Here is a 23,364-nt window from a genome sequence, read left to right as displayed (position 1 = left end):
ATATATATATATATATATATATATATATATATATATATATATATATATAAGCTGATATAGACGGGTATATGGGCGGTGTCTTTTGCGAAATATCTCGCTGTGTAGCTGTCCTATCTCCTTCCCTCAGCTATAATGTAGTGAATGACCGGCACACCTACGAAGCTGCTCGCAGTGCAGCGTCAACAGACGAACGGAAAGAGGAGAGACATACAAGTACGCCAACCAAAGAAAAGGAACAGAATACAAAATAATAATAATAATAATATGTCTGCGAGGAGCAGCCGCCCGGCACCACCTGACGCCACATATCCTTCAAATAAACACCATCAATTGTTGCCTGCTTGTCGTTTGTACGCATGCATCACCCACCCTCGGCTATTGTCACCACCTTCACGCAAATAAATGAGCAACGGGGTTGGCGGAGACAGGAGAGAGCGCGAAGCACACACACTAAACCAATAAAACATTACTATACGCAAAAGCTGGCGGCTAAAGACTCTTCTGTCCCGTATTGACCACACAACTCGGGTCCCCTATGCACAGCACTACTAGTTACAAGATAAATAAATATATATATATATATATATATATATATATATATGCCTCCTCCTACCTACACAAAAAAATATTACGACCCTACTGGTGCAGCGAATGCGGATCCGGCGGCCATGCGCCCGTCAGTCCTCCGTGGGCCCCCGCAATCAGCAGCGCCCCGAAAACAAAGTTTGGTAACATGTTGCCGATGGTCCAAAATCCCAAAACAAAAAACTGCTTCGTAAAGCTCCTGGGCACATAGATGGGCTTCAGCCCGCCAAACTTAAGCGGCACCACACGACCCTTTCCAAGGGGCGCCGCGACACCTGAATATAACGAAAAGGCACTACGGCGAAGCATGTCTGTTGAGCGTCAATTCCCTCCTGCACACGTTCCCACCGGAGCAAACCAATAAAAAACAAAAACGGCAGAAAGAGGAAAAAGGAGGAGGCAGCAAAGTAAACACGGAAGGAGACGTCAATGAACGGTGGCACAAAAAAAAAAAAAACACCGCTCGTCTCAACGGCACACTGTCGCCCGCATGCGCCGGTTGTGCAGCAGAAAGGGCAAACAAGCAGGGAGAAGGAGAAAGTACAAAAAAAAAAAAAAAACAAGAATAACCACAACAAAACAAAAAGGGGAGAGAAATGTAAAAAAAATAATTGTAATAATAAAAAAAAGCACACAAAATACTCATAATATGATCCTATTCTATACTTCTTCACTACGTGGTGCAACAATTTCACGCTCGGCGGAGAGCGACTGCAAAAATACGTACAGATGGGGAAGTAATGTCACAGATGACATTGCAGTAACAATAATGCCCAAGCCGTATGATACCTCGAGTGAACAAAACCTGTTCATCAGCCATGACAAGACTACTTGACCCACGTAATTTAGCGGAATCTCAACTGTGCAGAGAGACATGACAAGAAGCAACAATTGTTGCCAAGACTCAACAAAATCGGTCAAAATATACTCGAGGGCCCACGTGTTGAGACACAAAGCAACAATACTGTATAGCCCCAAGACCCAGTGGTAAAAGTTGGCTGCCGACCACACAATCCCTTCATCTAGACCTGTGAAGAGATAAATGCAGAATTTTAGGTAATACCCGCCACCCCAAAGCAGAAAAACAAAGAGGAGTAGACCCAACGCGCGGGTAGCCAGAATACGGCACGCCGGAACACAAACTGGGCTGTGAAAGAATTCATCAGTTGATACTGGAACTCGCTCCAAGATTAAAATATATGGTGTTTTACACTCCGCACACACTCTTTGATGTTCCGCATTTGAAGTCGTGGCGCGCCACCTTTCCAAACAGCTTCTATGCACGTACTTAGCAGAGCCATCACAGACACATGGGGAGAATAATTCATCCACAGGTTTCTTGCAGCGACAGATGCGGCATGTGTGTTCATCGTCACCGCTCTCTTCACCACAATCATCCACAGCCCCTGAGACATTTCGCAATTCTACTCTTTGGTGGGCCTCCTCCGTTGTGGCTTTCTCTCGCATTTCACCGTCTGTCACGACAGGCGACAACACTTCTCCCCACCTGCGTCGCGTCCGACAGTTAAGATAACGGCAAACTGCGTGTTGGGTCACGCATAACTGCGTGGCGATTTTCATGCACGTCTCTTTAGCAGCCATCATAATCTGGTAAAGTTGTCGGCAACACATGTCGTCCTGTTCATTTTCTTCATAGAGAACAGTGGTGCGGCGCTCATTCAATGCAACTGGCTCTGAAAGCCGCATCCCCAACTCCTTCGTGCTCAGAATAAAAGATACCACCGTCGCAACGCACAGTGCAACCAGGAATAACTGACCAGACAGAGTTGCGGTCAACCACATTGCCCAATTAAAAGATTCGCGTGTGTCAACCAACAGGAAGACAACGCTGACATTCGTGTAGGATTCATGAGGCATCGTGCCCTGAAGCCGTAGTGTCCAGGGATTGTTCCAAGCCCCGAGATGCCCCAGATGAAAAATCATTCTTCCAGTGTACATCTCCAGTGGTATCTCCTTGAAACTTGTGGTGTACGTCATGTAACGCGCCTGAAAGCACTCGTCGGTAAAGTCGTTGCAGTTCCCAATGAGTTCGTATCGTCGAACAATACCAGAAGACTTAGAGATATCGGCAGAGGAGTCCACACGCGGCAGGGGAAATGTTACGCTGCTGTCGTTAAAAACCTCACGAAAAATATGCCTGGCAATTTCGACCTGGATGCTCGGCGTGGAGTCCTGCCACAGTGAAGCCGCAAAATTATCCTCCCATCCACCACGGAACCGCAGCAGCACATACCCCTCAAATCGGCTCAGAGAGCAGGAAGCTGCCGTGCCACCCCTTAGGGCACCAGTCGCTTGGGCGGAAGAGAAACAGTACGGAATCAAAAAGAGATCCTTCTCCAACTTCACGTCGCCTCCTGTTCTCTTTGAATTGCCCGTCACAGGCAGTGTCGCTTGAAGCGCAAGCACCCGTGCAGGCCGCTTTCCACCACCTATGATGCTATGTCCACCAAAGTCAATGTCGCTCCAAGCAGTGGTGGACAGGACCTTCCGACTCTCGCTGTCGAAAAGAGCCACCGCTGGCTGCTGAACGGCATCGCCGTCAATAACGGAGGTCCACAAGAGTACAACGATACCAAACCAAACGCACCACCGTCTCGCGCACATCACCTCTTAACTAACAGCAACAAGCGGAAGACAAGGTATCTGAAGGCACAAAGAAAGAAAAAAAAAATGCGAATGAACCAAGCAAACCAAGAAACAAAAACAATGTTTGGTAAGAAACGCACCAAAACAAAAAAAAAAAAAGGAAGCAACTATTTTCATTCACGTCCAATTTCTTCAAGGGCCAGCGTAGAAACGGAAATCGGCATGGTAGACATCGTTCCCAAATATAACGCCGGCATCATCTACGACACCGCCTCCAAGACAATCTCCTCCATGAGGCTTCGCAGTGTCGCTTCATCCGCGTCTCCAAATACCTCCGCACAAAACACACTGACTTCCGAGTGCACATCTTCCTCAACCCAACAATTCAAGGCAACATCTGCTAAACGGTCAATGGTAGCCTCTGTATTCTTGCGAAGAGCGCGCTGTACCTCTTGCTCCCTCTTCATTGGGGAAGTAGCCTCCCCCAACAACGCCGTGTCGTTGATGCGCCGTCTAAGGTACTCCACCTTTGCCTCCAGAAAAGCCAGCCTCAATCGATAGGTGGCAACAGTGTCAATAAGAACGTCACTGTAATAGGATGGCAGTAATCGGGTTTGCTCCCAATGAAACCTGTCCGCCCTCCCCGTTGCCAGGAAAGACGAGATCACATCATCGGGGCAAGAACACACGGAAGGTGGAGTTCGCCCTGTTTCACTGTCGCCACTTGTACACTCCAGAGGGCTTGAAGAGGCCATAGCCGCCTAAAAAAAAAAAAAAAAGGGACAGAGAGATGCAGGAAAAGCTCGAGGGAACAGGTGGAACGCAGAGGCACAAACAATAAAACCAAAAACAAAAAGAGAAAAAAAAAATCCATGGTTTTCTCATATTGGTTCTCTCAGAACAGCAAGGGACAAATATTTGTCTGCTTCCTCTCTCTCGTCCCCTCAGTTCTTCAAAATGACTCTTGTTGTCATTTTTTCTTTTTTTTTCCCCCCACTTCTTCGGTGTTCCTTAGGCAAACTCGGGTTCATCCTTTTCGTTGTTGTATGTTATCCATAGTTTTTTTCTCGTCACCCTCGCGTCAAATAGGGATCTCGTTTGTGAAACATCTTCCTAAAATCATGCGAACTACGGCGCCGATTGGTCTCCCCCCTCCTGCAGGGACTGTTGTGGCTGGGAACTCGCGGAGTTTGCCGTCCCACGAAGCTCCCCCTGGCCATGTGCAAAGGCGCAGCGGTCACCCCAATTGCATTCACCATTCTTTTCCCAATATATGCACATCTTCGTCTTGCGCTTCCCCTGATCGATGCCGCCACGACCACCGCGACCACGAACACCGCGACCACCGCGGGCGCCACCGCTGCCTCCGCCGCTGCCGCTGCCGCTGCCCGCTACCATCACCGGGTTATAGTAGCCCCCAAAGGAATAGCTGACAGTCTCCGGGAGAGTCCAGTGCGTGGTCTTTGTGTTATGATCCATGTAATATGGTTGACCGGTCGCGGTGTAGGCCATCTGCCAGCCTGATGGAAGAACAGGTTGGCTTATTGGAAAATACCCTTGCATGACTTTAGTTTCCCCCCTTTGGTTTTTCCGTTTCCCTTCTTTTTTTAAAAAAAAAACTGAAATGGATCACTCCTTGTTAGTAACGGTTAATAACAGGATAAAAAACAACCTAACCCACCGTACCTCTTTTCTCCTACCTTGCGCTGTTGCTTAACCTTCTCTTAGAGTATGTTCTTTTTTTCTCCTCCCCTTATGCCTTACAATTTTTAGTATCTTTTTTTTTAATTTGTTTTGTTTTTCCTGTTCCTTAAGTGTTAAAGAGACGTAACCTGCAGACAAAGACAAAAAAAAAGAAAAAAAAAGAGAGATTAGACAACAAAAGGCTCCTACCATGTACACAACATTCTAATTGTGCACCCTTCTTGTAGGCACCCCGCACAACGTAAAGCAACCGGCTGACGCTGTTGTAGCAACCTCTCTCTCTCTCTCTCTATCTATCTCTCTCACTTGCCGCATGGACGATGATTGAGCACAAGATAGGACAGTAACATGTGCCATTTCAAGGCAATCTGCATGATTTCTTCGCTTCAGTATACATCAAAGGAGTAAATCCCCAACCCGGGTCGCTGGTATCGCATGGCCTCTGCAAAGACTACCATTGGATCTTGTGAGAGAGCGGACGGTGGCATGAATAAAGGTGTCTCTCCCGGCCTCATTTTTCTCCGCTTCTGCTGCAGTTTCTGACAATCCCTACTCTCTCCCAGGGCGTACGGCTTCACTGCACCCAGGGTTGTGTCAAAGAGCACCCTTCGTCGCAGTAACTCCATCGAAGCCTCAGCATTCGCCAGCATCTTTGCTTTGGGGTGCGCCTCGTCCGCCACTCGCCTGGAATCCGCGTCCGGTACATGCAAAACGAACTGTGTGGGGAGCGTTAACTGCGGTACAATTACATCGTAAAAGCGACGCCTCCCATCCATCTCCTCCGCGTGAACCTGCGCCATCTCCTCGAGATATCGAAACGGGCACCCCCGTGTCGCCTCAGCAACATCCCGTCTAATCCCAACTTTCGATGGCACCTTATAGCGCCGGACGGCACCATTAATGTATGGAGTCCAGCGCTTACTCATGGATACCTTGACCTTTTCGGGCAACTCCGGCGAGGGTGGCACTGGCTTCTCCTGCGTCTGTTTGGGGCCACTAACCCCTGCTGGAGGGATGAAGGCCGGCCTCCACGCCGAGGGCACCTCCTCACCCCCGTCACTTCTGATGTTAGAAAGAGCCACATAGACGCCGGAAGCGTCGGTACACAGAGGCAGCTGCCGCTGCTGCTCCGTACTCGCCGTCAATGATGAATAATGCCTTGGGGAATTATTTCGCTTGCTGCCGGCAGACTCAGCCCGCATCAGACTCGGCAAGCACTGCCACCTCAGAGAGTCCGGCCAGCAACCCGAGAGAACTTCATTGTATTGTCCAATGCTATAAAGGTTCTTTGCAGACACCCCAAGTGAGGCCGCGCCGGAGTTCTGCCCTTCCATCACCGCCCCCGCTATTGAGATAAGAAGAAAGCAACAAAAATAAAGCAGTCAAGAGGTACACGCAAGAGCAGTTGCGCCACATTTGTGTGACATAAAGCCAAATGTATACACACACATAGGTGTATGTATATGCATACACGCATAGTTATATTAGATTGAAAGAAATAGCAAGACAAGCACACACACACACACAAACACACACACACACACGCACGTATATAAATATAGGTAGATATGAAGCTTTTACTCCTCTGTACTCATCGCATACACCCTTTTAAAAAGTACAAGGCAAATGGAAATTTTTAAAAAAATGCGGAATAAAAACGGTGAAATACGAAATCATTCGTTGAAGGAAGGTTGATGCAGGGTAATAAACGGTTCTACACCCTAAATCGACAACGGAGAGTTGAGGGGAGAAAGAGGTAAAAAGAAAATAAATACGCGGACGTTCTGCCTGGATGGGTGGAGGTACAAGAAGGTTTTGATCGGCGGTCCATCATACGGTGCTGTGGAGCCTCGTGAATGGAATATACTTCTCTTCCATTTTAATACTTCTGTTTCTCTTCATCGGTTTGCCTCTCTGCTTGTGTGTTCCCCAAACACCCACCCACCCACCCCTTCCACACACATACAACGTCCATCTCACTCGCACACAGCTGCCGCCTCCGCAGGTACAGAGAGGCAAATGCATCACAATGTAACAACTGCGGCCCCATGTGCTCAAAAGCCTTTTAGTTGTCAATACTCCAGGCAAGTCTACGCATTCGACCAGCACCTCCGCTCATTCTCAACACCGGCATCCTTTCTTCCTCTTTCTCTCTCTCTCTCTCTCTCGCCGCCACATCATTCAAAGAATTAAATAATAATCTGTTTTTATTGCCGTTTGTATTTTGTTTGTGCGTTTTTGTTTTGTTTGATTATTATTATTTTTTTGTATGCTCGCACAAACAACAAAGACGCCTGCGTGTGCTGGTGTTTTCCGAGTATTCTCATTATAATACAACATAGGATGTATACATACATACATATGTATATATATATATATATATATATATATATAGCGCAAAAAAAAGAAGATATATATTTGACGTTCTTCCTTCCCTCTTTTTTTTTTCTTACTGCCGTCGTTGCTTCATTTAAGCAGGCTCGTTTTACGCGCCCAATTCCTTTTATTCTAATTTGTTTCTCTTCCTGAAAATTTATTCTCGCCCGCTCTATTTCTCGTTTCCCTTCCTCTCTGTATTCTTTTTTAGTTTCCTGCATTTCGTCACAAAGGCCCTCTGCTGTCCCCATTCACATAGCCCACCGACACCTCCCACTCGGTGATGCCGCATTCCCGCACTGCATCGGCGGGGTTCTCGCAATGGTGGAAAGAAGATTCGAACACACACAAAGAAGTCAAAATAATAAAAAAAAAAACACTCCAAGCGAAACAAAAAAAAAAAAAAAGATCTGAGGGCCACACACTTGCATATGGTGAAGATGCAGAACGCCCAAAAAAATCAATGAAATACGGGATGAGGAGGAGAGAAAAAAGCAAAAAGCCGTGCCTGTTCGCCGCGATCCTTCCCCGCCCCTCCTTCCCTCGCTCAGTTCTGAAGCATTGTGCGGGTTAGTTGCAGGGCCACGTCCTTCGACGGCGTGTTCAACGGCAGTGCTAGTGTGGGCGGCAGGTTGTAGTCTAAGAACGGTTCAGGTGGGCGGTACTTTGGAGGCGATGCCTTGACACCCGATGAGGACAACTGAAAAGGCAGGTGGGTCGGTACGCCCACCATAAACGATGTCTGTGACTTAGCCTTCGCCCCGTGTGACTGTCTATTGTTGCCCGAACTAAGCCCTAACATGAGTGGCGAGGGTGACAAAGTCCCACCATTCACCTGAACATTACCAGTTGGGTTGCTGTTCAGTGCTAGAGGGAGTGTCTTCTGCGCATTGTGGACGTTGGGGTTGAGAATGTACCCGTAGCCATTCACATCAAGGTGCCGCTCGTCCGGTAGCTCGTGGAGGTATTGGCACTGCGCCCCGCGAAGACACCCCCCGTTAAGGAAGTACTTGCATAACTCCTGCGACCGATCGTGTCTGACGATCGCCGGCATCAAACCGACTGCGTTGTTGCCGAGGCCATTCACACCACCACTCCCGCTTTGCACAACCAACGATGGGGAGGCGACAGTGACGGATGAAGAGGACAAAAAGGCGTAACTATTGCTGCTAGGAATTGATGTGCCGCTTGCTGTTGTAGAAGCCGCAGGGACGGTAGAAGTAAGTTGCGTTGCAGTGGTGCCAGCACCTATCCCTGTCGTAGTACGGCTGGTCGCATTTGCAGCTCCACCTGAAGTCCCTGTGGTGGAGCCGCCAAGCAAGCCTGTTCCCCAAAGCCCAGGATCCTTCGGCATCATGATCAGGGAGTCACACTCAACCCAGTGACTATATAGATATTTATATAGAGAGAGGAAGAGAGGTGGATGTAGCCAACGTGTACGCGTCACCCTCGCCTTTGAGCTTTGCAATGCTTTCTTTTTGCAAACGTAGCAGCAGCACGAATAAAGGGCGGGGGAAAAAGGATGTTCCTAAATATATATATATATATATAATCCGTCACGTATTCTCTCGTTCCCTTTTATTTCGCTTCCGTTGCGGTGCTCCTTCTCCCCCTGTCGTATTGTTTCCTGTTGTTGTTGCTTTAATGTCTTAAATATTTCTATTGGTGTTGCCTTTGTGTTGTGGCCAGAGAGGTAGTTTGCGCGCAGCTGCCTTTAATATTATTCTGCAACGCCTGTCTTTGGTTTTTTGGTGCCTTCTGCTCTGCAGCACTTATGTATCCGCGACCCTGCGCCACCAAAATCGGTTGCTCGGTGAAGCAAAATAACTGCGCAGCCGTAGAAAAAGCAAAAGGAAAATATATATATATATATATCAAAAGGGACAAGACACATCGGAACAGCAGCGACGAATGGTAGTGGTAAAAGGAAAAAGAGATCAATTCATCCATGTTGCAGAAACAACATGGCTGAAAGAATGTAAGGCACAGGTAGAAGCTTCCTCCCGGCCTCTCGTATCATCGCCTCTCTGGCCTTTGGCTGCGGCCCCTCAACTGCGGCCGCCCGTACAAGGTGGTATCTGAGGCGCCACACATACACACACCCTCTCAGAGTCCACGTTGCTTCTCCTTAGTGCGACGAACATTGATGGAGCGGAGGTACGTCATCATGGGAAGCAATACGATGACGAAAAGCATTGTCACAGCGCCAATGCCACGGCTCTTGCATCGCACACAGGTGCACTCAAAGCCCCATCGTTTTTTCATCGCCAACGCCAGCCGCGACAAAGGGAGGGTGTTTCCAGGCATGTAGTTAACAAACAGCTCCTCTCCCTCCCTCACCGGCCGCACGGTTCGCGCACTGAGGAAAAATCTACCCTTCAGACTATTGTACGTAATTGTCACCTCCACGTTAGGCTCACACTGGTGGTTAAAGTACTGCACCTCCGGGAACAGGCAAATGCCACGTCGCCCGTTGTATTCAACGTCGTAGCGATTAAACTCAATGATAAGTGGAAGCTTTTGCAAGTCGTAAGAGGAAAACTCACCGCTAAGAAGATAATTCGCCCCGTTCGTGAGAACACCCTCTGGACCCGGTGCCCGCACGTCTTCCACGAACTCAAAGACATCCTTTTCTCGTGTGAAGTATGAGAAGCCGCCAGACATGAGTGTCATGACGCGTTGTTTAATGTACCGCTTCTCTTCGGGGGATCCAAGCACCAGTTTTGAAAACACCTCTTTTGTGAGAATCAGCACCTGCTCCCGAAGGGTTTGGTTTTCATTCTCGCCAATGTACATGGCGTAGGCAGGGATGTTCATGATCTCACGTCCATACCCTATCTCACGGCGCGCAAACACACCACGCGCGTAGGCACCACCGATATTGGCATTCATGTCAATCTTCACGTCGTCCGTCACAAATCCGCCCTTGGGAGACTCAATCGTCCCCTGAACAGGAGAGACACGCGCAAAGTACCGTGCCCCAGTCGTTATAGCTGAAATCACCATGGACTTTCCGACGGTGAAGCGGGGCAACATCGATTGAAGACCGTGGTGGTAGCCGCGTGTGAGAGGCACGCAAAGCAAAAAATGGTTCCGCCCAAAAAGACTCATCCAGCGGTAAAGTAATGACTGGTTGCTCCTCAAATAACTGCCAGGAACAGCACACACAAATGCGCAGCACACAAAGAAAAAAAGAGGGTAGTTGTGAGGAGGGAGGAAGGGGGGAAGGGGGGGGATTGCAAAAGCCCACAAAAAAAAAAAGAGAGAGAGAGAGAGACACGCTCACAAAGAGAGGGCGACCAAGACAGAGAGCAGAAGGAAAGAAAAAAAATATTGCATAAATACACTTTAACACCAAGTAGAGGCACATACACCAGGCCTCAGCCCCAATATGCCACTATACAAAACAGAATATAACTCGCCGCGTTTTTGTCCTTGAGTGCATCTTTTTTTTTTTTTACTTGTCGTTGTTTTTTGGCCGTTTTTTGTTTGTTTGTGTGCGTTCACGCCGCTATTAATTAGAAGGAGAGAAGGGGAAAAGTTGAATGCATGCAAGGAGAGCTCCGATTCAAGAAGGGCGCAAGAACACAACGGTGTTGTGCTCGACAACACACATTGTCATCGGTCTCTCCTTCGGTCTAAGAAAGTAGTTGACACTATCCATCCCACGACCGGTGGTGCTGCTGTTGCTGCTGCGGGAGTCCCTGCCGTCTCCCACCACTGCTGTTTGCTGCTTATCGCCTGCTTGCTGAGCTGTTGTCCCTCCTCTCGGGGGAAAAAGACGCCGGAGCGGACGGTGATGTAGGAGTTCCATAGTGAGCGTGTCAAGCGCCAGAAGCGCACCACTCTGCAGGAGCACAGCCAAGGTATAAGGAATAAAATTGTCGAAAAGTGCAAGATCAGCTACAGGAATGTCCTCGCTGCAGTAGGTGTGGTGCCCCGGGCGCAGCGTGAACTCGTTTCCTGGTTCTGTACGGTCCCTCGTTGTCTCGAGCCTCGTGGCTTTCATTGGTGATCCATCCCTGTTTGCGGTCACACGATACTGCTGTGGATCATGAACAGTAAAGACCATGACAATGTTTCCATCCAGGACCATGGCTACAAGCCCCACCTGCTGAGACGTGGAGGGCCGTCCACTCCCCTTGTTATAGGCACTTGGAGCAACGGCCGTAACCACAGACACCCGCCCAGCCACTTCTTCCGCTGGAGTACAGAAGATGGAGGTGTGCGCCACAGTTTCCAGGTTGATATCGAGAAGCGACACCGTGCCATTCGACCACGCCGTCATAAGAGTGATATCCTCGTCATCCCACCACCCAACGTATTTTAGTCCCACCGAGGCGCTATTGCTCGGAGCCCGCACGCTTGTCCATGATGTCTCCACTGTGTACGTCTCAAGTGTCTCACCCTCTTGCCACTTCAACACACAAAACAGTGTCACGTACTCTACACTCTCGCCTGCGACAACACATCCGTTCAGCGCAGTAGTGGCTTTGCTGCACGGGACTCGTGCAGAAACCACAGCGACCGCCCGCCCCCCCTTTGGACTGAACCGGATGTATGCCTTTTCCCACGTCCCCTTGCAACAAGCATCGTTGTCGTAGGGTAACTCAACAGCTTTGTGAACCGCACCCATCTTGACGCTTACAGAACGCGTGTAACTGGGTGCATCGGGTTCGACGGTGAAGAGGCACAACCAGCCCTCCGCTGTGGCACACACAAGCGACAAAAATTCTTCTCCCTCCGGTGTCGTACCGGGCACCGTGCCCGGCACCGTTGGCACCCTTTTCCCTCGACAAGGAAGAAGAACAGAGTCAATGGCTGCCAGCCTTTCTCGTTGGGAATCGTGCTGGCGCGAGATATCCTTCCTCTGTGCGTGTTCTTCCTTGCGATTGCGTCGTGGCAAATCGTTTTCAAAGAGGTACATCTTCATGAAGTTTGTGGTGTTGAGGATGCACAGAGCACCACTAGAGAGGGCACAAAAAAGATACGTCGAGAGGGCTGGCGATGCTCCCCCGCTGCGGTGGCCACGTGCCCAACAACAGTCCACCACCATCATGTCGGACGACGCAGACGACGATGTTACACGTCGTTGGGCATCACCACGAAAATTCCGCTGCAACGAGGTTTTGGCAAGGTGTTGTCGCTGCACATGATCTTCGGCTGCCAACTCCCGCCTCCAGCCATCAATCACGAAGAGGTTACTACTACTCATATCACTTTTGTTTCCTTAACATGGTCGACCGCAAACCACAAATCATGAGCCACATTGAGGACAAAAGGCAAATGCACTCTCACAAGCATGCTTCCATGTATGCATGCAAGTAGGGTGCATGCACAGCAGTATCAGTAGACTCAAACACACACACACACAACAAAAAAAAAGGAACAGCTGCATACCGTAGCAATCAGAATCCTGATCCATAATAAACAACTCACTGGATGCTACCTCAGCATGTTACTCCTCCTCATCCACAGCATCTGGAATTGGCTCCCACCCCGAAGGCGGCCTCTTTGCTCCAGAGGAACAAATTACCTTGAATCGGTTCCCCGATAGTTTCCTGTCGTTACGCTGGGCCTTGTTGATGTCTTTGTGCATCCTATAGGTCGACGGCAGCGACGTCCCATGCACGGTCATGTCGTAGAGATACTTTCCATACATTGCGTTATCCTCATTAGGGATATCACGTCTAGCAAATAATTCATAATGTGTGTTGTTCGGTAGTCGCTTCTTCATGATGTAGTCAGGAAGGTTCTGGCCGTACCCCGGACGCATCTCCCGCATTGGGTACCCCGTAAAAGTCTTGAACTCCGGCGACATGGACCGCTCGTCCTCTAACTGCCACGCACCCGGCGCTTTCTCCTCAATGTACTCCTGAAAAATGCGGGCACGCGCCAGCCGCAGGTCCCAGCGCTGGGCACACGGAACAGGGAGAGTGCTGGGATGCGTATAGCCAACGCGGTGTACACCCAGGCGAGTCGGCGCACCACGCAGAGCCATGTCGGGTGCTACGTCTATATGCCTCCTCCCTTCCTCACACGACACCGACGCCCTTCGCAGCCACTAGCGCGGAGGAGAGGGACGCAGGCAACAAACGCACGAGAAGAAAAAAAAACAAAGAGCACGCTTCTAACGCGGAGATGAGAGTCGGAGCCACACCTCCTCGCCGGCGGTGGAGGGCACCGCCAACAGGAAGAAGGAGGAAGAAAAGGGAAACAAAAAAAGCTCCGCAAAGTAAAATAAAACAATCAAAAAGGAAAAAAAAAAAAACAAGGGAAACAAAAAGAAAATAAAGACGTCTTCCCAAAACAAAATCGGCTGCAGGGCGCAGAAACCAACTTTATGCAACATAGTCTCCTTCCTCTTCCCCGTCCCACCACCAGCTTTCAGCCTTTTTTCTCCTTGGAGTCTTTTTCCCTCGTTTTTTTTCTTCTTTTCATCCCTTCTTCCACTTCTCACGACTGCGGCTCAGAAGGCTTCGGAATCATAACGCTTGGCACATGCTGAAAGACACGATCGGACTTGTTGCACACCCATGCCACCTCCACTTCGTACAACTTATCCTTTGATTTATCGTGCACCTCGTGAAGAATGTTGGCGAGCCGCACCACCGCCTCATCGCAGGTGAGCGATTTAAAATCCAGTTTTTCTAGCTCTGTCTTGGCCACGGTCTTCCCTTTCCCCAGTGCTATACCGTGGTAGCCAGCCACTGTTCCACTCGGGTCAGAGACAAACAACTGGGGACCGTCGTCGGCGTACGATGCAATGATAACAGAGCAACCAAAAGGGCGGTAGGCGTAGTGGGTGGTATAGACGTGCATAAACTCACCAATACGGGCCGCAAGCACGGCTCCTGAAATGGGAGTAGCGAATATCTCGCGGCTGTTCTCCGCCTCTGCACGAGCTCGTGTGACCACGGCGCGGCCATCAGGAAGCATGCCACAGATGCAGACACCAGCCTGGCGGTCCACAGCGTGAATGCGATCATTCGACCTCGCCTCCAGCATACGACTGGTAAGAATCTTTTCTACCGCGACCACAACCCCGTCCTTGCAACACGCAGCAACGGCCGTACTGCCATTGTCAACGGCCTTGCAGGCATATTCCACTTGAAATACTCGGCCATCAGCTGAGAAGATATCCGTTGACTGGTCGTGTTCAGTACCAGCCATTTCTGAGAAATTTTTTTTTCCGCTCTTTTTCTTCTCGTTCTCTGCTTTGATGACACCTTTGTGGGACTCACAGCAATAAAACCTGCAAAAAAAAAAACAATACACACACCGGGAAACAAAAGACCAATAAGAAATACTGCACACATGGAGAAAAAGAGAAAGAGAAAGAGAGAGGGAAGAAGGTGAAAAAAAGGCCAAGCAACGACCACACACGGGGGCCTGCGACAGTATGTCTTATAGCACATCCTGAGACTATATATATATATATATATATTAAAAACAGACACACTCACAGGGACGCCATCAGGAACGCGCTGCTGCAACTTCACACCCACCTCCTCTGCAAAATCAGCATCGGCATTACCTCCGCCGGGTGGACCAAAGACCTGCGACAAGCGCTACCACCACCACCGCAATAGTTGCACCCATAGCCCGATATGACCCACGCCAGCCATCTGTCTGGTGACGCATCCCCCTCCCTTCCTTCCCCTTTCCTGTCCCTCTTGCTCCCACTGCCTTGCACCTTGACAGATTCAGACGCAGTGTGTGGCCCTGCTCTTCATCCGGGTCCTTCCAGGATGCCCCTGCCTGAGGTGGTTGCGGAAGCTTGTCCTGCCAATTTCCACCCGTCGCAAAGAGATCTGCAAGATGTTCGTGAAGGTTGGCATTGGCGTCCGGCGCGCCTGTCGTCATGAGGGCGTGGGAGTACAGGCAGAGATCCCCGTTAGGGCACATCCCCAGCAAATGGGAAACACAATAGTACATCTTCTTATGCTTAGCTCGAATGATGTGCTGCAGACGATGTCGCAGCCGCGCCAACTCCGCAGGTTTTGTGATTTCCACCGCGCCGCCGTTCGCCTCAAAATTGCTTTGGTTGAACTGGCAGGCCAAGTCTATTTCGTCAAGCACCTCCTCAGCTATGAGCGTGTCATCGAGAATGATGGTACGCACGTATGGGTTAATATGCGCCAAAGCCGCCAAGGAGCGTCCTGCCTCATCCTCTAATGGGGTGTTGGAGAGGTCAATAAAACTTATCCGTGACTGGACAAGTGCCCCACACAGCATCGAAAGCGTCTCATCACTCATATTAATCCCATTCATCGTTAGTGCTTCTAGAGATAAGTTGTACTGCACCGCAACAGAGACAGAGTACACCTCGACATCTGTGAATGCGGCGGAAAAGTCGCCGAAGAGCATGACGGAGCGAATAGAGTTGTTTAGAATCTCCGACGTGAGAACGTTTATGTCATCCTCCCCGGGTCTTGTGTACTCACTGTTGCGGCTTGCGTAGAAGGCCAGCGCACGTTCCAGTTGCTCCAGCTTGACGCCGTCGTCCACGGTGCCAGCCACAACACGCTTGATCACCGTGGCAATCTCCTCGTCCCCCATGACGCGTGTGCCCAGGGCATCCGACGCCGTTCTTTTGGCGCCTAGCACCCGCGGCTGCCGTCGCTCTGCCATCGCACCGGAGTCCACCCGCTAACACGCCCTCCAACTTACCCACTCTTCCAGCACTACGGTGAAGCGGGACGCCTGTAAAACCACAAACAACAAGCCAAAGAGGAAGACAAGATCAAAAAAAAGCTTAAGTGCATCCACCTCAGCAACACACAAGGAAGGAAACAAACAAGGCGCAGAACTGAAAACCAACAAAAAAAAAGTGGAGGGAAAAAGATACTGCAACTGCACAAGGACAAAAAAAAGTAAAAAACGCGAAGCCAAGACGTCGTTTTGAAACTCATTGAGCTGGCCGTAGCGCACAGACGGCCTCCAAAAATGCATCTATACGAAAGTTGTCTTCGAGTAACTTCAGAAAATCGTCGTGTGTGTGAAGGCCCAAGCCTTCGGCGCATTCGCGCCAGCAGGCGCACTCCTCGCGTAGGACGCCAAACGCCGCCGCGTACCAGCGCGCCGCCCAAGCGGTTGCTGCATCCTCCAGCTCCACTTTCCTTTGCAGAAAAACAAAGTCACGAAGAGCCTCTTGATGCCTTGAGGATAGGCAGTGCTCTTTGCAGACAGGCGTCGCCACCAGCCTCGTCGATTGAGGTGCCACACTGCAGTTACAAAGGATGCAGCATCCTTTGAGAAAGAAAAAAAGCAGTGGGGTATCAACGAGAGGAAAGGACTCCGATGCTTGAGACTGGTATGTCCCAGGTGTTTTGTCAACATGCGTATCATGCGATATCAAAGCATCGAGCGGATCCGACGGCACCTCGACCGTGGAAGCTTTTTTGTCAGCATTCACTAGACGCTCGCGTTTCTTCTCTACAGCGATGTTGAATCGTTCCTTCCATAACCGTAGCTGCCTGTTAGGCTCGCAATGTGCCCTCAGAAGTTCCATATTGTGACGCTTCCCCTGTGTGTGATGAGCCCTCATGGAGCTCCTCACCGTGACATCGCACACTGAACAGTAACCGTCCGCGGTGTACTCTTTTGCACTTTCAAGGAGGCTTCGCAAGCTTGTCATCCCTTCCTTGTGCTTCGTGCCCTGTGCTGCGGCATGTGCTTTCTTGTGTTGTGCTGAAGTAAAATGCTGCATGATATCCTCTACAGCGACGTATTCGGCACAGGAGCAGCAAACATTACCGTGCATAGGCTGAAGCAGCTCAGTCCACATCTCCCGCCTTACTTTTGCTGCTTCCATTTGTGAGGCGGAAGATGTTGCCACCCGCAGGTTCCGCTGATGCCGCTTTGAAAGACGGTGCTTCTCCTGCTGCATGGGAACCACACAGAGACAAATGGAGCAAAATATATCCTGGACAAAGCCATCCCCATGAGGCAGTCCCTCGCGTATCACGGTGGAGACAAATAGCGCCGGCGATTCCTTCTTTCGACGGTGCCCGCTGCTATTAAGGTGCTGTATGGCCTGGAAAAATTTTTCACCCACATGCTGGCGGCAACAGAGGCAGTAGTGATCCCGCACCTCGCACTCCAATTCATGGCAAAGAAGTGCAGCCACCAAAACACAAGCTGCCGGTGCCGTCTGACGAAAGACTGCCTGTGCGGTTTCGTTCCACTTCACATGTTTCTTTCCATGTGTGTGCTGTGCCACATTACCTGCAAGCCACACATTGCAGAGAACGCAAAATTCATCTATTAGCCCAACAGAAACCTCATCGAGTAAAGCCTGCATATTTCATGTAAAGGTGCTCACAATGGGGGTCCCACCTTCTGCCTGGCGGCGGGGAGGGGGGGGGGAAATACAGAGACCCAGGAAAATGCATGCATGAAAAAAAAGGAGGGGAAAGCGCCGTCGAGGGAGAATTCTACACCGTAACGGTGCTTCTGAAAGACCCATGAAAGATTGTTTTTTAAGAAAAAAAAATATTTACAATGAGCCGCAGAAGCAATTAGGGAGATACACACATACATGCCTGCGGGGCGTAAAAAAAAAGAAAAAATAGTGTTAATAATAACATTTTCTTTCTTTTGGAGTAAGTGGGCGGGTTCCCCATCTAATAAAAAGAAAACTGTGGGCCCAGTAAATGCGCAGCACCTTCAGCCCCATTGTATGCGCCAAGCTCGTGCACTTCCTCTGCGTTCACCTCGCTTGTTTGCTTCGCCTCTTGTTTCCTATGCGATTTGTTTTTCCTTCTTTTGTCTTTGACCGACCCGCATGTGTTTCGCATGTATGCCACCTTACCATCTACGACCAGTTTTGCCTATCGCCTCTACATGGGCCCACACGCCCGCCCACCTACTCCCATCCCCCGCCGTGGATTCCAAGCGCGGCCCGCCGAATAACAGCGGGCCAACCGTGAGAGTGACTGTCCAAAGAGGAATTAATTAAGTCCTCGCAAATGAAAGCAGCAACAAAACCGTCGTTCGCGCCCCCCCCCCCCCATCTCTTCTGCTCTTTCTTTATTTGCAGGACAAAAAACAACAGAGAAAAAAAAACACCCGGTGCCGCGCCAGCTCTTCCTCGCCACCGCCTAACTCGAGAGAAGAAAGTAAAAGGGGAAAAAGGCAGGGGGCTACGAGATCTACGCTTTAGCACCAAACTCCACACTAAGAAGAGATTCGACGGCCATACCAACAGAGTAGCTGACCAAACCGCTGATGACACCATTAATAAGCATCAGGGTAGCGGAGCGATACATGCTGATACCGGTTAAATATCCCTTAAGTGATCCCAGGACCAGAAGTGCAACGGTCGCCAGGATGCAAGATATCGCAAAGACGACATCCACACCTTTACCCTTCCCAGGAATATACGCCAGCAGCGGGATGATACCGAACAGTAAAAAGGAGAAAAACATGACAATGCCTTGTTTCTTTGGACTGTGTACGTCGCTGAGATCCAGCACCAGACCGAGCTCCTCCATCATCATAAAATCCACAAAAAGTCTTCGATCCTTGGAAATGATGTTGACAATTGTTGTGGCGTCCTCATGCGAAAGACCCCTCGCCTCATATATCTGAACCATCTCGTCCACCTCCAGGTCAAAGGCATTCTCTACCTCCCACTCCTCTCGACGACGCTCAATCAGTGCATTCTCCCGCTCCGCCTCCCCAGAGACGTACTCTCCAAAGCCCATTGAAAACCCATCGGCAATGACGTTGGAAAACCCAAAAATAAGAATTGCCGTGTAGCTACTGTTGCTACCAACAGCCGCTGCAACAATGGCAAAGGTCGTCATTATGCCATCGAGGCCGCCGAATACAACTGACTTGATGTAATCTGTAACGGCAGAGCTGTGAAACTCGGTGTGGGGAAGCGGCTTTAAATGCTCGATCCGAGACATTTCCAAGTCGCGTTTTTGGAAGGCCAGTCTCGCCCTGGAGGTACTCTTGTAGTCCACCGCAGCCTTCACATCAAGCCCCACCAACTCTGACATTATGCCCGTTTTTTTTTTTTGTTGTGTGTGTCTTCTCGTTCGCTCCTTCCCTCAAGTCTTGTGTTGTGGTACGCTTCGCTGTTAGACGCAGAAGACAATAACTTACACACACACAACAAAAAAAAAAAAAGAGCGCGCACAAACAAGAAGTCATGAAAGGGAAGGAGAAAACAGGGGGGTGGCCCGTAGTGGAAACTCATTAGCTTCCATACACGTGCCTGCACACCGCATGCCCTCAACGTCTACGATGAGAACTAGCGGCGTGGGTGGACAGTAGTGAAAATAAAATTCAAACAATTGTGTCGCCGTCACGGTGAGCTGTAGTCCAGCAGGAGTTCCTCCCCCTCTTTCATGTCCCTCGTAGCGCATACCACCACGCGACGGCTAGAAAGGGGTTCTGTTTCAAAAACGACACGTCGACGACTCCCCGAGGAAAAAAAATCGGCCTGTGTGCAGGTGTAGAGCGCACAATTTGCTGCAGTGTTGTCATCACCGCTTCCGCGGACGTCGCTGCCCGCGGCATTCGTCGACATCCGTGCGGCGGAGGAGCCTCGAATAACATCGACAAGTGGCACAAGCGTCGGCAAGAGATCGAGATCGGGCCGCTCACTAAACAAGTCCGCCAAGTCACCCGGCGATGATGGGACGCAGTCAACAGGCAACAACAGACTGCGGTGAAGCACAGTACGGTATGCCACGCACAGCTCATCAAAGCTGGGAACAAATTGCTGTGATAGATGAGGCAATCGTCGTCGATGATAAAAATGCAGTGCTGCATGTGTGACGCGCAGTTGACCCTCCACTTGTCTTCGCACCAGTGAGAGGAATGAGTGCTCCACGGCATCATCTACGCCTTCCGGTATGGAGGCGGCTAGGGCGGGATACCCCCGGATGTATGTTGGTGTAAAGGGCGAGGGCAATTCTGGCATTAGAAGACGCGAAAAAAGTGGTGCATTGCTTAATGAGTGTCCCTGCAAAAGCAGGCGCCTGTAGCATGCTAAACAGCAAGCAAGCCACAAAGACCGCGCGGTAACAATATCCATCCGACGACGGCGTGTCAAAAATGTACACATCGCACAAACAGGGGGCACTATGGCAGGTTTCATATCCCCCCTAATCGTCTGCACGTTCAGCGCCACAAGATACGGCACGGTCGCCACAATCGCACCAGCACGTACGGGTTCGTCAACGTGAAGCGAGAGCTGCGGCATGAGTCCTTGCACGCACCTGCGCAGCGACAACTTTTTGCTTACGACGCCATTTTTGGCACACCACGTCCAGTAGTCTGCAAGGTTACCATCCGCATCTGTCATGCAATGAGCTCTGTATCTCTCCCTTTCTGCTCTTCGCCTGTTACGTCGTACCGCCCTTGTCTTTTCAAGAGCTACAATACGTCAACAGTGAAAAAAAAGTAAAAGGGAAGGAGAGGGGGGTATATTCCAAATAACAGACACAGAAGCGCAGGCAAAAAACGAACATAAGGATGGAAATGATACAAGTGAGAAAAAAGGTGGCAAGATCTCATGTGAATCACAACGTTCATGTCCACAACCCCCATGCCACCACCTTCCTTAGGGGTGTTCGCCAGCATGCGGCACTAGTAGTCGTTCGCCTGCTCCGCCAGCGGGTCTTGCACGCGTGTGATGCCGCCAAGCTCTGGCACACGACGCCAACGGGGTTTGGGCACCACGTGTGCAACGCTAGGGTGTTGCCAGTAGTTTGGCCATGCATTCGCAACACTTTGGTACTGCTGTGGGTTAAAGTAGGCATCAGAATCAGGTGTGGTGAAGTGCAGCATAGCCGCTGCCGACGCCTTGCCATGCTCCTCTTCCAACTCCTCTACTACTTTGGCATTGATCGCCTGTTGTTGCTGAACACGATGCATTAATATTGAGCGGCGGCGAATAGCCTCCATCACCTCACGCATGTGATACGCCTCACGTCGGTTAGGGACGAATTTAAACAAGCCATTTGCCAGTGCCGTGCCTGGGAACTTATTGTCAAAAATCTTGTCCCTAACGTAGAAGTGGCGTATCACCTCCCTATGAACCTTGTGGAGTTGTATCAACTCGTACGCACAGGGGTAAAATGTCATGCGCTTTGGCACATTACGCGTCCCCGCCACGACAGAGCGGTACGATCCACGCCCGAGAGCCCCTGACATCAATAACGTGCCCCCTTGTTTCCCCCGCTTGTGTCAGGAGGTCACAACATGCACGCATGCACGCACATGCAAAGACGCAATGGTGAATAAAACAGGAAAAGGAGGAATAAATAGAAAAAGAAAGGGAGGAGCAAATAGGTACCTACGCCAGTCCACAGACAGAGAGACACATACACATATACCCAGCAAAAAGAGAAAAAGCAGCGGGGGAAAAAACAGAGGGATGCATATAAATGAGACCAATTGTAATGTGGACAATATTCTTCATGTTTCATGTTTTGCCCGCCCATGTGTTCACGCCATACTCGGCATTAAAGGGACATAGCACACACACACACACACAACTTAAGACTCCTCTCTCCACCGCCATACTCCCCTCCTCATTCCTGCTGACCAGTGGTCTCTGCCCGGAATCTTCTACGGATGGTTCAACAAACTCTGTCGCGAGCAAAAACAAAAAAAACAAAAACAAAAAAAAACGGTGAAACCGCAAATTTACTTCTTTACCATTTTTTTATGCCCACCGCTCCCTTTCTGCTGCAGCGTCCCCGATAACGCAATGGCGCCACGTCCCCGCTTCACACCGGCTGTTGCGCCACCTGTGCCGGGCTTCGGCGCCGGCTTCTTGATTGTGAAGAACTGGTCCAAGCGGCCTTGTGTCTTTCGCGTCAGTGCACTGCGGAGCCGCTGAATTCCCTTCACCACCCGGTCTCTATTGAACAGTTTTTCCTCCACCAGAAACTTTATGAGCCCCTCCTCGTCTGGCTCACAAAACTGAATCTCGATTTCCTCCCCGGGAATGACCTCAGGCGCAAGGAAGAACTGTCGCGCCTCCTCGTAGTGAAATCCATCGGGGACCTTGTGCCGTGCGGTGTCGAGCGACTGCAGAAGTGTTTCAATGTCGCCGTGCTTCTTGATGCCCTCCCACGCCTTCTGTGGGCCTATGCCCGGAATCTTGGGCACATAATCGCAACCCAGTAAAATGCAGAGGTCAATAAACTGTGGCATGGTCAACCCGGTCATGCTCAACACTTCATCCAAGTGAAACTCCGCGATGGGCCGCTTCTTTGCCTCGCTGTATGTTAAGTGCCGAAGCATCACTGGTGCCCCAAACGTAAGGGCGTCCATGTCCTCCGTCGCAACGGCCCAAGCCTTTTTCTTTTTCACCAGTTCCGCACACTGAGCCTCGGCCTCCGATGGCGCCTGAACAACGGGAATGCCCATAAGGTGCAGTAGTTTCTTCGCCTCCTCCATCTGCTCCTTTGACACCCGCACCGTTCGCTTGCTCATCTTCTCCATCAATTCATCATTCCCTTCCTCCTTGGCCGCCTCAAACAACTTCTGCGCCTCCTCGGCCCTCTGTTTCCGCTCCTGGAGTTCTGACGCCTTCAGCGTGGGCGGTTTACCGTCAAAAACATAGATGGGCCTCAGGCCCTCGTCCACCATTCGCAGCGTGCGGGCAAAAAGGCCGTTCAAGTGTGAGGTGACCTCCCCCGCCTCATTCGTCAGCTCCACCCCTTGCCCATCCTGAAAGCCCTTCATCGCGATCAGGAATTGGTATATCGTCATGGAGGCATCAATAGCAATGCGACGGCCAAAGTAGTTCTTTAGCTCATGCTCACGAACGGCTGTGGGCGACCGGTCGTAGAGCAGCTTCGAAAGGCCTAAGATTCCCATCTCTTGTTATGCTTAACACACAGACTACCTGCCCCGTTACTTCTTCTTGCCACTCTCTTTTGCTCTTTGCTTTCCCCTCTCGCTTCCTGTCAGTCGCACAGATGGTGGCTGCAGACAACATGGTTCAAGGCACAGCAGCGAAAGGAGAAAAGACAGCACGTGCAAGAGGACGTATTAGTTCATTGCTTTTTTTTCCCCCATCCCCGTTGTTTTTTTCTGCTTTGGAACGAGACAGGCAGA

At 50.4% G+C, this 23,364-nt stretch overlaps 15 protein-coding genes and 1 pseudogene across 15 annotated transcripts, besides 21 other annotated features; all 16 read right to left on the bottom strand.

The window, feature by feature from the left end:
- Positions 1-49: a microsatellite.
- Positions 50-239: 190 nt separating this feature from the next.
- Positions 240-265: a microsatellite.
- Positions 266-567: 302 nt separating this feature from the next.
- Positions 568-601: a microsatellite.
- Positions 602-1,129: 528 nt separating this feature from the next.
- Positions 1,130-1,235: a microsatellite.
- A 10-nt stretch (positions 1,236-1,245) lies between these two features.
- Positions 1,246-3,210, bottom strand: TraAM80_01759 (uncharacterized protein; the record flags this gene model as incomplete). The annotated part of the gene is made up of 1 exon (XM_029378789.1): positions 1,246-3,210. One exon carries the CDS (start codon positions 3,208-3,210, stop codon positions 1,246-1,248), a length of 1,965 nt encoding a protein of 654 aa, XP_029241407.1.
- Positions 3,211-3,452: 242 nt separating this feature from the next.
- Positions 3,453-3,947, bottom strand: TraAM80_01758 (uncharacterized protein; the record flags this gene model as incomplete). Its single annotated transcript, XM_029378788.1, has 1 exon — positions 3,453-3,947. The coding sequence occupies one exon, from the start codon at positions 3,945-3,947 to the stop codon at positions 3,453-3,455; it is 495 nt and encodes a 164-aa protein (XP_029241406.1).
- A 77-nt stretch (positions 3,948-4,024) lies between these two features.
- Positions 4,025-4,061: a microsatellite.
- A 259-nt stretch (positions 4,062-4,320) lies between these two features.
- On the bottom strand, positions 4,321-4,755 carry TraAM80_01757 (CCCH zinc-finger protein; the record flags this gene model as incomplete). Its single annotated transcript, XM_029378787.1, has 1 exon — positions 4,321-4,755. One exon carries the CDS (start codon positions 4,753-4,755, stop codon positions 4,321-4,323), a length of 435 nt encoding a protein of 144 aa, XP_029241405.1.
- Positions 4,756-5,032: 277 nt separating this feature from the next.
- Positions 5,033-5,057: a microsatellite.
- Positions 5,058-5,169: 112 nt separating this feature from the next.
- Positions 5,170-5,203: a microsatellite.
- A 79-nt stretch (positions 5,204-5,282) lies between these two features.
- Positions 5,283-6,230, bottom strand: TraAM80_01756 (uncharacterized protein; the record flags this gene model as incomplete). Its single annotated transcript, XM_029378786.1, has 1 exon — positions 5,283-6,230. One exon carries the CDS (start codon positions 6,228-6,230, stop codon positions 5,283-5,285), a length of 948 nt encoding a protein of 315 aa, XP_029241404.1.
- Positions 6,231-6,407: 177 nt separating this feature from the next.
- Positions 6,408-6,440: a microsatellite.
- A 591-nt stretch (positions 6,441-7,031) lies between these two features.
- Positions 7,032-7,064: a microsatellite.
- Positions 7,065-7,112: 48 nt separating this feature from the next.
- Positions 7,113-7,165: a sequence feature (A-rich).
- Positions 7,166-7,255: 90 nt separating this feature from the next.
- Positions 7,256-7,290: a microsatellite.
- A 340-nt stretch (positions 7,291-7,630) lies between these two features.
- Positions 7,631-7,679: a microsatellite.
- A 140-nt stretch (positions 7,680-7,819) lies between these two features.
- On the bottom strand, positions 7,820-8,629 carry TraAM80_01755 (uncharacterized protein; the record flags this gene model as incomplete). Its single annotated transcript, XM_029378785.1, has 1 exon — positions 7,820-8,629. The coding sequence occupies one exon, from the start codon at positions 8,627-8,629 to the stop codon at positions 7,820-7,822; it is 810 nt and encodes a 269-aa protein (XP_029241403.1).
- Positions 8,630-8,801: 172 nt separating this feature from the next.
- Positions 8,802-8,823: a microsatellite.
- Positions 8,824-9,129: 306 nt separating this feature from the next.
- Positions 9,130-9,147: a microsatellite.
- A 231-nt stretch (positions 9,148-9,378) lies between these two features.
- On the bottom strand, positions 9,379-10,383 carry TraAM80_01754 (uncharacterized protein; the record flags this gene model as incomplete). The annotated part of the gene is made up of 1 exon (XM_029378784.1): positions 9,379-10,383. The coding sequence occupies one exon, from the start codon at positions 10,381-10,383 to the stop codon at positions 9,379-9,381; it is 1,005 nt and encodes a 334-aa protein (XP_029241402.1).
- A 149-nt stretch (positions 10,384-10,532) lies between these two features.
- Positions 10,533-10,596: a microsatellite.
- A 122-nt stretch (positions 10,597-10,718) lies between these two features.
- Positions 10,719-10,772: a sequence feature (A-rich).
- Positions 10,773-10,840: 68 nt separating this feature from the next.
- Positions 10,841-12,487, bottom strand: TraAM80_01753 (uncharacterized protein; the record flags this gene model as incomplete). Its single annotated transcript, XM_029378783.1, has 1 exon — positions 10,841-12,487. The coding sequence occupies one exon, from the start codon at positions 12,485-12,487 to the stop codon at positions 10,841-10,843; it is 1,647 nt and encodes a 548-aa protein (XP_029241401.1).
- Positions 12,488-12,569: 82 nt separating this feature from the next.
- Positions 12,570-12,610: a microsatellite.
- A 15-nt stretch (positions 12,611-12,625) lies between these two features.
- Positions 12,626-12,649: a microsatellite.
- An 81-nt stretch (positions 12,650-12,730) lies between these two features.
- On the bottom strand, positions 12,731-13,273 carry TraAM80_01752 (uncharacterized protein; the record flags this gene model as incomplete). Its single annotated transcript, XM_029378782.1, has 1 exon — positions 12,731-13,273. The coding sequence occupies one exon, from the start codon at positions 13,271-13,273 to the stop codon at positions 12,731-12,733; it is 543 nt and encodes a 180-aa protein (XP_029241400.1).
- A 23-nt stretch (positions 13,274-13,296) lies between these two features.
- On the bottom strand, positions 13,297-13,622 carry TraAM80_01751 (hypothetical protein; annotated as a pseudogene).
- A 106-nt stretch (positions 13,623-13,728) lies between these two features.
- TraAM80_01750 (proteasome alpha 7 subunit) lies at positions 13,729-14,445 on the bottom strand (the record flags this gene model as incomplete). The annotated part of the gene is made up of 1 exon (XM_029378781.1): positions 13,729-14,445. One exon carries the CDS (start codon positions 14,443-14,445, stop codon positions 13,729-13,731), a length of 717 nt encoding a protein of 238 aa, XP_029241399.1.
- A 253-nt stretch (positions 14,446-14,698) lies between these two features.
- Positions 14,699-14,719: a microsatellite.
- An 86-nt stretch (positions 14,720-14,805) lies between these two features.
- Positions 14,806-15,906, bottom strand: TraAM80_01749 (uncharacterized protein; the record flags this gene model as incomplete). Its single annotated transcript, XM_029378780.1, has 1 exon — positions 14,806-15,906. The coding sequence occupies one exon, from the start codon at positions 15,904-15,906 to the stop codon at positions 14,806-14,808; it is 1,101 nt and encodes a 366-aa protein (XP_029241398.1).
- Positions 15,907-16,183: 277 nt separating this feature from the next.
- On the bottom strand, positions 16,184-17,578 carry TraAM80_01748 (uncharacterized protein; the record flags this gene model as incomplete). The annotated part of the gene is made up of 1 exon (XM_029378779.1): positions 16,184-17,578. One exon carries the CDS (start codon positions 17,576-17,578, stop codon positions 16,184-16,186), a length of 1,395 nt encoding a protein of 464 aa, XP_029241397.1.
- An 850-nt stretch (positions 17,579-18,428) lies between these two features.
- On the bottom strand, positions 18,429-19,283 carry TraAM80_01747 (uncharacterized protein; the record flags this gene model as incomplete). The annotated part of the gene is made up of 1 exon (XM_029378778.1): positions 18,429-19,283. One exon carries the CDS (start codon positions 19,281-19,283, stop codon positions 18,429-18,431), a length of 855 nt encoding a protein of 284 aa, XP_029241396.1.
- A 308-nt stretch (positions 19,284-19,591) lies between these two features.
- On the bottom strand, positions 19,592-20,596 carry TraAM80_01746 (uncharacterized protein; the record flags this gene model as incomplete). Its single annotated transcript, XM_029378777.1, has 1 exon — positions 19,592-20,596. One exon carries the CDS (start codon positions 20,594-20,596, stop codon positions 19,592-19,594), a length of 1,005 nt encoding a protein of 334 aa, XP_029241395.1.
- Positions 20,597-20,880: 284 nt separating this feature from the next.
- TraAM80_01745 (uncharacterized protein) lies at positions 20,881-21,447 on the bottom strand (the record flags this gene model as incomplete). The annotated part of the gene is made up of 1 exon (XM_029378776.1): positions 20,881-21,447. The coding sequence occupies one exon, from the start codon at positions 21,445-21,447 to the stop codon at positions 20,881-20,883; it is 567 nt and encodes a 188-aa protein (XP_029241394.1).
- Positions 21,448-21,772: 325 nt separating this feature from the next.
- Positions 21,773-21,790: a microsatellite.
- A 106-nt stretch (positions 21,791-21,896) lies between these two features.
- Positions 21,897-21,926: a microsatellite.
- A 16-nt stretch (positions 21,927-21,942) lies between these two features.
- Positions 21,943-23,124, bottom strand: TraAM80_01744 (flap endonuclease-1 (FEN-1); the record flags this gene model as incomplete). Its single annotated transcript, XM_029378775.1, has 1 exon — positions 21,943-23,124. One exon carries the CDS (start codon positions 23,122-23,124, stop codon positions 21,943-21,945), a length of 1,182 nt encoding a protein of 393 aa, XP_029241393.1.
- Positions 23,125-23,364: the final 240 nt, after the last annotated feature.

The sequence above is a fragment of the Trypanosoma rangeli genome (assembly GCF_003719475.1).
Source record: "Trypanosoma rangeli strain AM80 chromosome Unknown Tra_15.4_contig_00036, whole genome shotgun sequence".
NCBI classification, from domain to species: domain Eukaryota; phylum Euglenozoa; class Kinetoplastea; order Trypanosomatida; family Trypanosomatidae; genus Trypanosoma; species Trypanosoma rangeli.
This window is presented reverse-complemented; position numbering and strand designations above follow the sequence as displayed.